The sequence below is a fragment of the Notothenia coriiceps genome, unplaced genomic scaffold (assembly GCF_000735185.1).
Source record: "Notothenia coriiceps isolate Sejong01 unplaced genomic scaffold, NC01 NC01_scaffold00009452, whole genome shotgun sequence".
Classification (NCBI taxonomy): Eukaryota; Metazoa; Chordata; class Actinopteri; order Perciformes; family Nototheniidae; genus Notothenia; species Notothenia coriiceps.
Genome location: NW_011342153.1, coordinates 1 through 12,320, shown reverse-complemented (window position 1 = coordinate 12,320; position 12,320 = coordinate 1). Strand labels below are relative to the sequence as shown.

Sequence of the window (12,320 nt, the reverse complement as noted above, 5' to 3'; positions counted from 1 at the left end):
GCTAATCTTTCCCTCTCCTCTTCCTCTTGTCGCCTCCTCTCTTCCTGGGCTCTTTCTTCCTCCTCCCTCCTAACCCCATCCTCCTTTCTAACCCTCTCTTCTTCTCTCCTTTTTTCTTCCTCTAGTCTCTTCTCCTCTGCCAACCTCTCAAGCTCTTCTTCCTGCTTCCTAACCCTTTGTTCTTCCTCTTGTTCCCTACTCCTCTCTTTCTCCATCTTAATCCTTTCTTCTTCTCTTTGTTCCTCTACATCCTCCTCCATGTGTTCTACTTCCTCCTCTTCCTCCTCTGCCCATGGTGAATACTGCCTCACGGCTCTCAGTGAATCCACAGATGGTGGAGAGTTGTCGAGGACATCCTCCATGGAGCCGTTTCCTGAGCTGGTCAGACTGAAGTTGGATCCAATGCGAGAGGACCGGGGGGGCGGCTCTTCACGGTAAACATGGCTGCCATTGATGCAGAGGTTACTCTGTTCTGCAGCAGCTTGTTTCTGATGACCAGAGTCTTTGCTGTCTGAGCTGCCTGAGCGCTTGTGTATCATGAACTTGAACTTCTTTTTACCTGGAAGGAGGTGAAAAGTTAACAGAGAACATAAATTAACACTAGAACCGCCAAGAGGGTCATTTTAACCCCCCTGCGTTTTCAAATACATGTAACCCTGTTCAAATAAAACCCACGACAGAACTTATGAAGTTTCTACACATGGAGAAAATAAAGTGTACTTTGGGTGGCTTTTTTAACGTACATGGAAAGTTTGAAACGCTTCCCTAACCGATTTATCATTTTTTATTTATTTTTTTAGACTGAATTAAAAACACAGAGTTAACACCTGTCACCTGTCAACCATCACTAACATTTATCTCGACCTTGTTATGCGATTTTGTTGTTGATTTGTTTTAGTTTTTTGTGCTGTGATTTCAACCATTTGTTTGTCTTTAATGTTAAATGTGTTATTTAATCTTGTCTTATTCTGTATGGGGGGGGGAATAAAGTTCATGACATTCATGACTTTTCCTAAAAATATATTTATCATCTATAGGTACATTTTGGGGGATGTGGGATGAAGAGAAAAGAAAATATACTGTAATATTTATTTTTAGAACTGCCAAAGGTTATACAATTTGAATAATGTAGTTAATCTACAATAACTATAGTTTAAATGTATTTAGTATGTTGTTATTTGTAGAAGCCCACCATTTATTGTAAAATGTATCTGCTATTATATAAATTGAAGCAATTTCTAAATCGACCACATTAATGGAGTTTAAATAAATGTTTTGTTGTGTTATATGAAATGATGAAAATTAACAAACTAAATGATAAAAAAATGACATCGCTGAGCACTGACGCCGTTGCGATAAGGGGTCAAAATGACCCTGCTTGGCAGTTCTAAGGGTAATGAATATTGGCGGTTCTATTGGTATACAAAGGTGATGGAGTAAATAAAGAAAAACTGTTGCTCCTCACCTTCAGAGGAATCCACGTTCAGCCCAGACGACTGGCTACCGCTCAGCGAGGAGTTCTTGGCGGGCAGAATAGACATGGACTGAGACATGTTCCTCTGCAGGTTGGACTTGGTAGAAAACAAAGACTTAATCTTGTGTTTCTTCTTTTTATCGTCCTTTCCCGCTGTCCCCTCACCTTTCCCCTCCTCCTCGCTGTCGGTCAGGACTTGACTGAAGGACGGCAGCATGTTAGACGCAGCGTCAGATTCCTTTTTCTTGCTGCGTACTTTGTCCTTGAACTTGCCCAGACGAGATTTGGATTTGCCGGCAGCGGAGATGTCGAACATGCTGGCCGTCATGTTGTTCCTCGTGAACTGGATGTCCACCAGAACCTCTCCTCTGTCTTTATCTGCCTTACCAGTTTTGTCCAGCAACTTGAACCATCTGTGTAAGAGAGGACACAGTTTTTAAATTGTAATGCTTTTTAACCACAAAATGTCAAATGTTTTAAATTGGGCAACCTAATTTAAAAAGTGAAAGAAAACTATTCTATGTTATATTCTGGATGTTCTTATCTTCGTCTTTGAGGTTAAACACATTCTAATAGTTGGGAAAAACTGTTTTAGGCTACCTGGTGCAGAGGAGATAAGCCCAGTATTCACTCTACATCACATAATTACATATTAAGCGGCTAACAATAAGCGCAATAAACCATAAAGATCCAAACTAAAACTGCTGACATATTTCTTCAAACAAGAAAATATCACTGTAAGTGATTGTACTGTAAGTAACACTCTTTAGTGCTTTTTTGAGTTGTTGTGATTATTCGGCATAAGCGAAACAGGTGGCGCTTCAGTTTGCGATGACAGATATGTAGATTCTCCGCTGTCCTGGTATCAGTGGGAGGCTTATTCCACCATTTGGGAGCCAGGATAGCGAAAGGGCTTTTTTGTTTGTTGAGGTGTAGGCCTACCTGATTCCACTTCGTAGTGAGAGACTAGCAAGCCGATTGGCAGATGCAGAGCGAAGTGCACATGCTGGAGTATGGTTTGACCATGTCTTAGATGTAGGATTGACCAGATCCCTTTACAGCATGGTAGGCCAGTACAAGTGTCTGAAAGCTCATTCTGGCAGCCGGTGAGGGGAGCGAAGGGGAGGTGTATTGTGGGAGAACTTGGGGAGGTTGCCGCTTTTTGAATTAGCTGTAGAGGTTGGTTGAATTTGCAAGTAGACCAGCCAGGAGGGAGTTATAGTAGTCATTTTAGATTTATTTTCTACTTACTACAAAAGTATGAAAGCTTAGTGTCATTTAGCTGAACAAACAACCTAGACTCTCTGTAAAACTTTCAAAATCTAAATGTGCATTAACATTCACTTTACAAACGTAATGCTTCAAAAACAACTGCAATAACAAGATGCCACGGAGGAAACATTTTTTGTTGGAGCATTCTTTGCACACAGGCTGTTATTCACCATAATGTAATCTGAATGGATATATTTTTCGTCCTTGCAGCTTCTTTGTGGAAACTTTGATCAATCCAGTAGCAAACTGAGAGTGACTCAGCAGTGACTAATGTTTTCGCAAGGTCTGTGAGGCAAACTGACCAAATCATAATAATGTTCCGCCTCTGGCATCCATTCGTGGGGGGAGGTAATGAATGCTTTTATTGTGTTTACTATTTTTGCACCAATAGGCAACCTTTATAAACTTTTTCCGCCAAAGTCTCACAGAAGCAAATCATAATAAGTATTACTTTAGGATCAGACTGATAATAAAGGGTGAATGTATTACTTAGCAGGATCTCCGATTGTTACACTCTATGCCTTGAAGATATGCGTAATAATCGACCTTCTGCATTTTCCGCACTTTTTCAGACATCTAACCCTGAAGACAATCAGTAGACCAGTCGGCTCCTTATAAGAGGGAGTTTTTATCCAACAAGCTTAATCTCCACTCCTCAAAAAGCTAAAACTATTCAGGGTTCCTCTGGAAAAATCTACTACAAACCTCATAACCACCTTTGCAATGCCCAACACATTTTGATGTAGCTTGACAATAAAATACCATTCAAGGAACCCAACAGAAACATACATTTGAAGCTCAAAATAGCAACTCAAAATGTAATTATTGTAATAACATGAAGAAAAAAAAAACTGAGTAATCTTCCAGTGAGACCAGGTTGAGTCAACTTCTGTGTCACGGTCCAAAGGGGTCTCAGAAAAAGCAGAATACTTTAAAAGAACACGGAAAGGAGCAGTCAGCATAAAAAGTGCCAATCAGGCAGAAATCTGAGGTCAGCTCACCGCTGAACAAACAACTCCAACTGAAATCTGGATTCCTGGGGAAATGAGGAAATGAGGAAGGGGGCCGTGGGTGCAATCGGTGTGTGTGTGTGTGTGTGTGTATAGCATTCTTTTGTGAGGCTTCATAACTGTCCTTCCTTGCTATGTCAAGCAAAAAAGGAAGTTACTTGAATCAGAAAAAGCATTAAATAACATTGTGTACGTCTTAAAGTTGAATTTCTTTATATGTGGCATAAACTGTAACCACCCCCCCTCCCCCTCATTACATAACATCCCTCCCTGTGTCTTCCTCTCGCTGGTACTGAATGAGATATAATGTTTTGATTCACACTCCTCCTCCTCCTCCTCCCCCTCCTCCATTGCTTCATTGTTGCACAAACATAAGGAGGGAAATGTGTTTTCCTGGAAGTTGTTAAATGGGTGAGACTGCTGTCACAGCACCTCCGCCTCCTCCTGTTGATGAGTAATAGAGCTTGACATTATACATATAGAAACCCTCCATTGGCTGATGTGCATCCTTCAGATAGGATGCACTAGATAAATATTGCATGTTTTTATCATTCAAATGTGGACAGGGTTTGTTGTCATCTCATACACGTTAATATATTTATGTGGTAGAAGGTTATGAAAAATAATATTTCATCCAAGGCATCCAAACATCCTTTTGAATAGGTTAGTTGTCAAAGAAGAACAGTTATACAATAAAGCCAATATGGCTTCAAAACAAACATTATAAAAGGATGTATGATGCTTCACAGCAATGTGTACTGGAAGAGCTGGCAGTCAATGTTATTTTTGATAGAGCTTCAGACAAATGAAGATAAATAAATGAGGACTTTAAAACTGCATTAAATCACAAGATAATTTGAAAAAACAACAAAAGAAACCAACAGAAAATGCTGACTGGTGTGGATAAAACACTGAGTAGAATTGGGTGATTATTGTCACTGGATTATTGATTACAAACAAAGTTAGTGACCTGGAAAAAATATTGATTATAGCCTAAAGGACTTTGCTGAAAAGTTGAGTTTCAAAGCTTTTTCTTGACCCTGGTATCTGATCTGAAGCTATTTAAAATAGCCATGAATTAAACTAAGCTGATATTTCACCCACATTTTAGCTTCACATCAGGTAACACCTTAATCCCCTTATATCCATATCAAGAGCTCATACATTTTTTTATTATCTACAAATCCATGTCACATGTAAAAACTCCAGCTCTTTCAAACTCACACTTGAATCTTCAAAGTGTCATAGAGAGCTGAGAGGAGTCTGGTAAAGTTTTTAAATGAGCAACCCCTTTTACAAGAGTCATGTAATCCATTGTTAATTAAAATATTGATTATAGTGCATTCTCGTCATTTCACCCCACAAACGAGCCTCTCTTGTATCGATAATTCTGGATAACCGGTAATTAGAAAACAAACAACTGTGTGCGATTTAATAGTATAACACATAGTATTTGTAAACCTGTATCAGAGAAAAGGGATGAACCTTTTGAAAAATATAAAATAGTAGTTTGTTTGCATAAGTTTTCCTTTTTTATAAAAAAATACAATAAAATTATCATGGTTGGATTTTTTCCGTAAGAATCCAACACAAAGAGTTTTTCCTAAACCTTTATAGAATTGGATTTGTAGGCGTTGCAATCTTTGCTGCACCACAATACTTAATGTAATACTGAATTGCATTTTGATAAACTATTTAGATATAAGTTATTATTGTGCCTAGTATAGCACAATATCAATGTATTGTACAAGTACAGTAGAGGGCAAAATTATAAGTATAAACATAGTATATGATTTATGCAAGTAACGATATATAGCAAAGCACAATGTATGGTATAAGCATATATCAATTGTGTATCATACTTTCAATGAACTACGACAGCCTGTAGCATACTAAACTATTCTAACACAACAGTAAGAAGTCCTACAGTTATTACACTTTAACGTGAGGTGTGTTTACAACCCTGACCTTTGAACAACTACTGCTGCTGCTGCTGCTTTAGCCGGCACATGCCACACACAAATACATCCCTTTAGGAAATAATAAAGAGAAGAAGTAGCTAGTTCAGTTTAAACAAAAGGGAAGTTGCAAAAGTGTTGGGGCGTTAACTGGCTGGGGTAGTAAGTGTGTGCAGGGGAAGGAATAAAACTGTGAAAGTGTCTTCACTTAACAGTGCCTGGAGGATGAAGAAGATAACGCCTCTAAACTCAGAGATCTGTCCGTGAACCCTGTGAAGAGAAGAAAGTGTTCTTCTCTGCTGTACAGACACAAACACGAGGATAACTCATGACTAAACATTTTGTAAAATGTATTCTAGTTTCTGCACACACACATCCTTCCTTGTGAAGCTGCTGATAAGACAATGTGTGGCTCAGGCCTTATCACTGGGCACAGCTGTGTGAGTGGGAGGAGAGCTGAGTGAGTAAAACAACTCGGGAGTGATAATGTTCAAGGACCAAAACTGTCCAGGGCTTATTGTTGGCAGTTGACGTTCATTACTGCTCATGTTTTGTACAGCGTACAGGTGCCCGAGTGAAGTCAGTGAACCAAAATGAAGGACTGTGCAAAGAAACTTGCAAATATTCCAAAATCCATCTGTACACATCCAAGAGAAAGCCAGGAAAGATGGACTGTTAAGCAGCAAAATGCTGTACACACTCTGAGACATGCATACTACAGATTCTTACACCAATTCTTCAATAAGGAGTCTCAATTTACTGTGTTTTTAACAACTTCCATGCTTCACAGCGCATTTGCTCTCAGGCCTGACAGAAGATTGTTGTATTAGAAGCAAAACTATACACTTAGTTAATTCTAGAAGATCATTTAAGATGTCAGAATAAGAAAGGCACAAACAAAAAAACTTTAAACAAAAAAACAATACATACTTCTACTACTCCCTGAAGTTATTTCAAGACATTTGCTCATGTCCTTCTTGACTGTCAAAATGTTTCTGAAGACTTTTGAGTCACATCTGTAGTGCCTTCTTTAAGAAAGCAACACATGAAACTTGGTGGAAAAACAGCTTTGGCTAAATTCCGCACACACCATGTACCTTAAACAGTGGCGCTGTTGTGCAGGCAGCTTATGTTTGTCAGTCTGAGGTCAGCAGTACAGACACAGAGGTGTTGCTCAGAAAAACTGACCTCGCTAGAATGTGTCTGTTGCCATCACTGTTTGCTTTTCATAGATAAAAACAGTCAGGAATGCGAGGCTGAAGCTGGATTTAAACCTCTGAGTCAAGGTGCACTCACACAGCTCACAGAAGGCTACTGAAAGATCAACAGAAAACATGTTGAGCATTTACACAACACCAGCTAAAACATGATTTCCTGAGAAAACTATATTTGATTATTTGACTGACACAGTGCCAAATAGAGCAAATGTGATGTACACACTACAAAACCATGCACGATTAAGCATGCATCGTACAGCCAGGTGAGGTTCAGCTGAGGAGTTGGACACAAGCCAGGCCGAAAGCAGAACGATATGCAAAGGGCCTTGTGTGACCAAAAGCATTTAAAAATCACAGCTCACTACATGCTCTCAGTTCTGATTTAACTATGGATATTTTTTTTCTGTTCTATAAAAGGTTTATGAAAAAGGTTGTTTGTCATAATGATTGGACAGGAAATCGATATTGTTTTATGCTGTACAAAACATGAGCAGTGATGAACGTCAACTGCCACATTACAATTCATCCAATGACCCAATACATCAAACAGAGCTGACAGACCTCAATAACAAACAACCCTGGAGACTGTGTGTGTGTGAGGTTGTGTGTGTGTAGGATTTTATATAATACTGGTCACACGGCGGGGGACTAACATTCTCAGAAACAGCTTAGGGCAACAAAACATTTCCCACTCGTACTAAACTAAAGACATGGCTGAAAGCATTTCTAATTTCATCAAGGATACCTTGAATTGAAACGTTAAATGTTTTCTTTGAGAGACTGAAGAGCCTATTGTTTACAACGTCATGCTTTGAAGAGCATGCAGGTAACCATTAGTGAGTCCTTACAATATCAGCAGCGAGGCCTGTAAACACTGGGTGGCTAATTGCTTCATGTTCCTCGCTCCGTGTGAATGCAGCGTTATGAAAATGTGAAAGCTTGATGTTTTTAACTTAGCAATTACAGAAACGTGCTTCATTGGGCAAAGTGGGGTGGAGTCTGGGTCTTCTTTTAAAGTTCAGTCAATGAAAGAGTGAATCCTCTGACTTGAATCTTTCGTCTGAGTAAGTAATGCTGATTGGCATCCATGAAGGCTGCTGCCGAGTGCCGAGGTAACAAATCCCTTAAGCTGCACCGGAGCGAGTAAGGAACATTCATGAATCAAAGGCACCAAAGTGGGCTTGTGTAGTGATGCACACACACACACACACACGCGCGCGCGCGTGTGTGTGTGTGTGTGTGATACCTCAGTGGAAATACATATAAATATCTCAGAGGGAACTCACTTCCAAAGAGTCTTAATACATGCACAAATTAAGTCAAATATATGCATATGGCAACCCTAATCTACAGTTTTCACAGATGCTGAATAATTAATTTGTTAGATTATAGAAACCTTGGTTTGTAATTATTAAAGGATTTAATAAGGATTATGAATTTTTGTCCTTCAAGAACACAAAGCTGATATGACTGACAGAACCGACATCCAGGGGGTGTCCCCATGTGGGCAGCTTAAAATCAAAGTCTTCATTTAACCCCCCATGATTTCCCACATTTACATGCAGCAAAAAAAAGTAACATATGCCCAAAAAAAGTCTTGTCTTTATATGTAGTAGATTGGGAATGGCTTTTTAATGTTTGAAAAAAACTTCTACATTATGATTTATTTTGAAAAGTTTTGGGCACACTATGGCAGAAGTTGTCACTCCACAACAAAACACCCAACTGTCATGTGTGTAAGTGCTAGGTATGTTGTTTGAATAAATGTGGATGTATCAGGTGTCTGTTATTGTGTATGTGTAGTGTACAGTAGACTGCATTTATGAAAGGATTTGCAAACTGTGGAAACACATTTCTTGAAAAGGACAACAAAAAACTATTTTAACCACCAGGTTATTCCGCCAGGGGACAGGTCAGTGATACCTCCTTAAAATGAGTTAATGATATTTGTTCAGAGGACTTTTGACAAGTTGATTGACAGAAAATGTTTCTGCAACTGGTTCCAGTTTCTTTAATTTAGATTTCTGGTTTTCTAAACTTTCAAATAAGGGCATTTTTGGTCTGTCTGACATCTTGGGAGGGGAACTTTGACAATTATTCTACATGAATCATAAAATAACAACTAAAAAGTAAAACAATAGTTGGTTTCAGAACCAGGCTTTGTCAATCAGGCATCAGTTCATTTATATTTCCATATTATATACCTATTAAATAATGACCCTGTAACTCCCTGCAGTGTGTGCACTCACTCGGTCTTGCTGCGGGTCTTGTCCTCGCTGAGCTCCAGCAGGTTGATGACCGCCTGTCCCAGCAGTTTGTCCGGCCCCACCAGGGCCCGGTGCAGGACGTGGACATGCAGCGTGCCGCGCTCCGGTCCTCCTCGGCCGGGCGGCAGAAGGTCGAAGGCCGCCTCCTCCTTCCACACCGGGGCAACGCTCTTCTCCACCACCGAGGTTTGGAACTTCTCCTTGCCCACTTGCATGATAGCGTACGCATCGTTGGTGCCGTGTTTCCCCTTTATCCGGAGGCCTCTGGATTGGAGTACCGTTACCTGGACGCTTGTGGGATACCACTGCAGATCCGCCAGAGACATGCTGAGAACTGGATCGCACAGAATTTAACTCCAAGACGCAGTGAAGTCTCTCATGGGTTCACTGTGAGACTGCACTGAAGCGACTGGAGAAAAAGTTTTTTCCCGTGAGCTCCGGTGATTTTGAGGAAACAGCTGATAGGGCGTGGTTACACCGAGAGGGGTCCTTGGTGGAGACGAGACACTCCTCCAGATTAGCAGATTACATGCAAATCTGCGTGGCACATTCACTCCACAACAATGTTTTACAACAGGCCACACATGATGCTTGTTTACAGCTGACAGAGAGCATCAGCTGTATTCAAATGACTGACTGATACGGGTGACAGTGTTTCATCTGCATACTTCATTGGATGGATTATTCTGGTCATCACATTTAAACACATTCTAGTGTATTCTTTAATCATTTACTGTCAATTGCATTGTTTTCTCCTGCTTTAACATCTTTATTATCCACTGTAAATCTAAAAACATGAGACCTGTGATCCAATTGTGGAGATAGCCTATAGGCCAGGATACCTGACAAGCCTGACAGCTGATAGGTTGTATTCAGTTTCACAAGCAGCTCCAGTTTGAATCTTAATCAGGCTGCAGTGCCAGTGTCTGCATGGATTTCAGATTCAGGACTGAATGCCTTGATACATGTGGAATGTGTTTGTTATTCCTTCTGTTTTAGTGGATGAATAGACTGGCTTTTTAAGAGTTATTCCCCTGCATTCAACTCACCCTCATTCCCATGAGTTTGATTAGATGTTTTGGGGAATCTATGTATTCAAGACAGCTGCATCTTTATTTTTCATGCCACAATATGTGATACGGTTTATGTCTAACAAACACTGACTCCTACTGTTGTAAAGAGAGCAAATTAACACATTGCATCAATGTAAATCTTGAATCCTTCATAGACTATTCTAACAACCACAGACAAACACATTTGATATTTGGTTTACATGGTGTGTCAGGCCTGAAAATGTTTGGTCTCACTTTCACCTCTCCCTTGTTTTTAAGATTAAGGGCGAAGACACTTATAGAGCCTTGAGCCAATTAGCAAGGTGACTCAGGAATGTTGGCACGGCCCCTGTCTGGCTGTGATGTGATGACTGTAGTACTAGAAACTCAACATTTTTAAACTTTCTTTTAGATATGAATGTGTTTTAATCAGATATACAACAAGCTCACAGTAAAATGAAGCTCACTATTGGATTTTGGTCTATGATCAATCTGTTTTAAAACAAAGACAAACTGACCTTTAAGCTTTTGCATGTCTTTCAAAGCTTGAGCTTTCTGTACTGTAAGTGTAACTATTCTCCTAGCTTTAATCATACAAACAATGGAAATAAATAGACATTTTACACATAAATATGAAAAAGAAAAATATTTTCCTTCAGGCTGGTAAAAATAACAGTCACAATACTGACATATATTAATAGACATTTCTACTTCTTATAATTCACATCCACCATCACGTTATAAGATGTAAGACTCTTTATTTATAATGGCCTATATTCTCTGTGTCCTCATTGTTCTTTTGTTGGATCTTGATTTCTTTCATCCTCTTCTGGATTTTCATCCTCTAAATGTTTGTTGTCACCTAGGTCCCCCTCGTCCTGCTCACCTAGAAGAACTTTACTGTAAAGGTTCTGCTGCTCTTCTTTAAAAGCATCTTTCACTTTTGCTCGTTTCAGCCCTCCATCCCTGAAAAGACACAGATAAGAAAAGAAAATCACACACAGACTCAACACAGTGTCATCAGTGTCTTCCATGTAATACTCAAACGTTTCTGTTAAAGCTAAAAACGAAATACAATCCAACATACTGCTAATCTCAATTAACTAAGTAAAAAAAGAATGGACATAAATGCAACGGTCATGAATGATAACATTCAAAAAACTGCATTTCTTTTGCTACTTTTGTATTTATTATTTTCACTACATTTGGATGGAAACTTAGCTATTGACTCACCAAATTAGATCCACTAATCCTCCTTGTTCAGCTATGGCAGCTTTCACTCTGTTTGCAAACTGCACCGCATCCTCCCCTTCCTACACAGGAAAACACAAATCAACAGGCTAAAGAAAGGAGGGTAAAGTATTCCAGTCAATGGAATAAACAATAGATCATCGGAAATATCTATCACTGAAGTTTAATCTTTCAAAGTCTTCATTGTCATCTGCACAATATCTAAAGCCTAGCTGTTGGCCCAGGCTCCTCCCACAATGCAATATAGTTACAAAGAGACAAGCAGCCTAAAAGAAAGAAAGACAATGGTGCAAAGGACTTTATGGTGCATTCAGGAATTAGCCGGCAAAAGTAAACTGTATACAGATAAAGTCAAGTGAGAAAATGAAATACAGTACATTTTTGATAAAGTCCTGTATATTGTTATTGGGACAAAGAGCTTCACCTCTCTGTTCATGGGCGGCAGGTACCAAACGCTGCAGACAACGGCCCAGCTGCTCATCATCCTCAGCAGATAATACACCATGCCAAACTTACTGCTGTTCCAGAAAGCATCCCCAAACCGAGGATCATACTGCAAGAGGAAAATAAAGTTACATAGAATGTCAAAATGTGTAGAAAGGAGGTAAAAGACCAAAAGAGTTCCTACCTTTATAGCAACTGGATAGACCGTGCAGGCAATTTCAAAGCTGCCCTTCTTGAACATCATCACTGATGTGTTGTTGATGCAAGTACCTGCAGCAGACATAGCGTGAAGACTTTATTGACACAAAACAACACAATGCTATGGGCTTTACACGTATGTATATATATATATATATATATATATATATATATATA

The 12,320-nt window shown here is 39.5% G+C and overlaps 2 protein-coding genes across 2 annotated transcripts in view; both read right to left on the bottom strand.

Annotated features, from left to right (window-relative positions):
• The window catches only part of LOC104945306 (rab11 family-interacting protein 1-like), a gene marked incomplete at its 3' end in the record, with an annotated part of 9,988 nt that extends 320 nt beyond the window's left edge, over positions 1 to 9,668 (bottom strand). Inside the window, exons 1-3 of the mRNA XM_010770952.1 lie at positions 9,181 to 9,668; positions 1,466 to 1,887; positions 3 to 559 (exon numbers count right to left, since the gene is read on the bottom strand). Coding sequence (XP_010769254.1) covers positions 3 to 559; positions 1,466 to 1,887; positions 9,181 to 9,524 — 1,323 coding nt within the window. The remainder of the gene's footprint in view (positions 1 to 2; positions 560 to 1,465; positions 1,888 to 9,180) is intronic.
• A 351-nt stretch (positions 9,669 to 10,019) lies between these two features.
• On the bottom strand, positions 10,020 to 12,235 carry LOC104945305 (glycerol-3-phosphate acyltransferase 4-like). The gene is made up of 4 exons (XM_010770951.1): positions 12,130 to 12,235; positions 11,926 to 12,054; positions 11,484 to 11,563; positions 10,020 to 11,216 (listed from the first exon to the last, which is right to left on the bottom strand). The coding sequence occupies exons 1-4, from the start codon at positions 12,226 to 12,228 to the stop codon at positions 11,039 to 11,041; spliced, it is 486 nt and encodes a 161-aa protein (XP_010769253.1). The 5' UTR covers positions 12,229 to 12,235; the 3' UTR covers positions 10,020 to 11,038.
• Between the last annotated feature and the right edge of the window lie 85 nt (positions 12,236 to 12,320).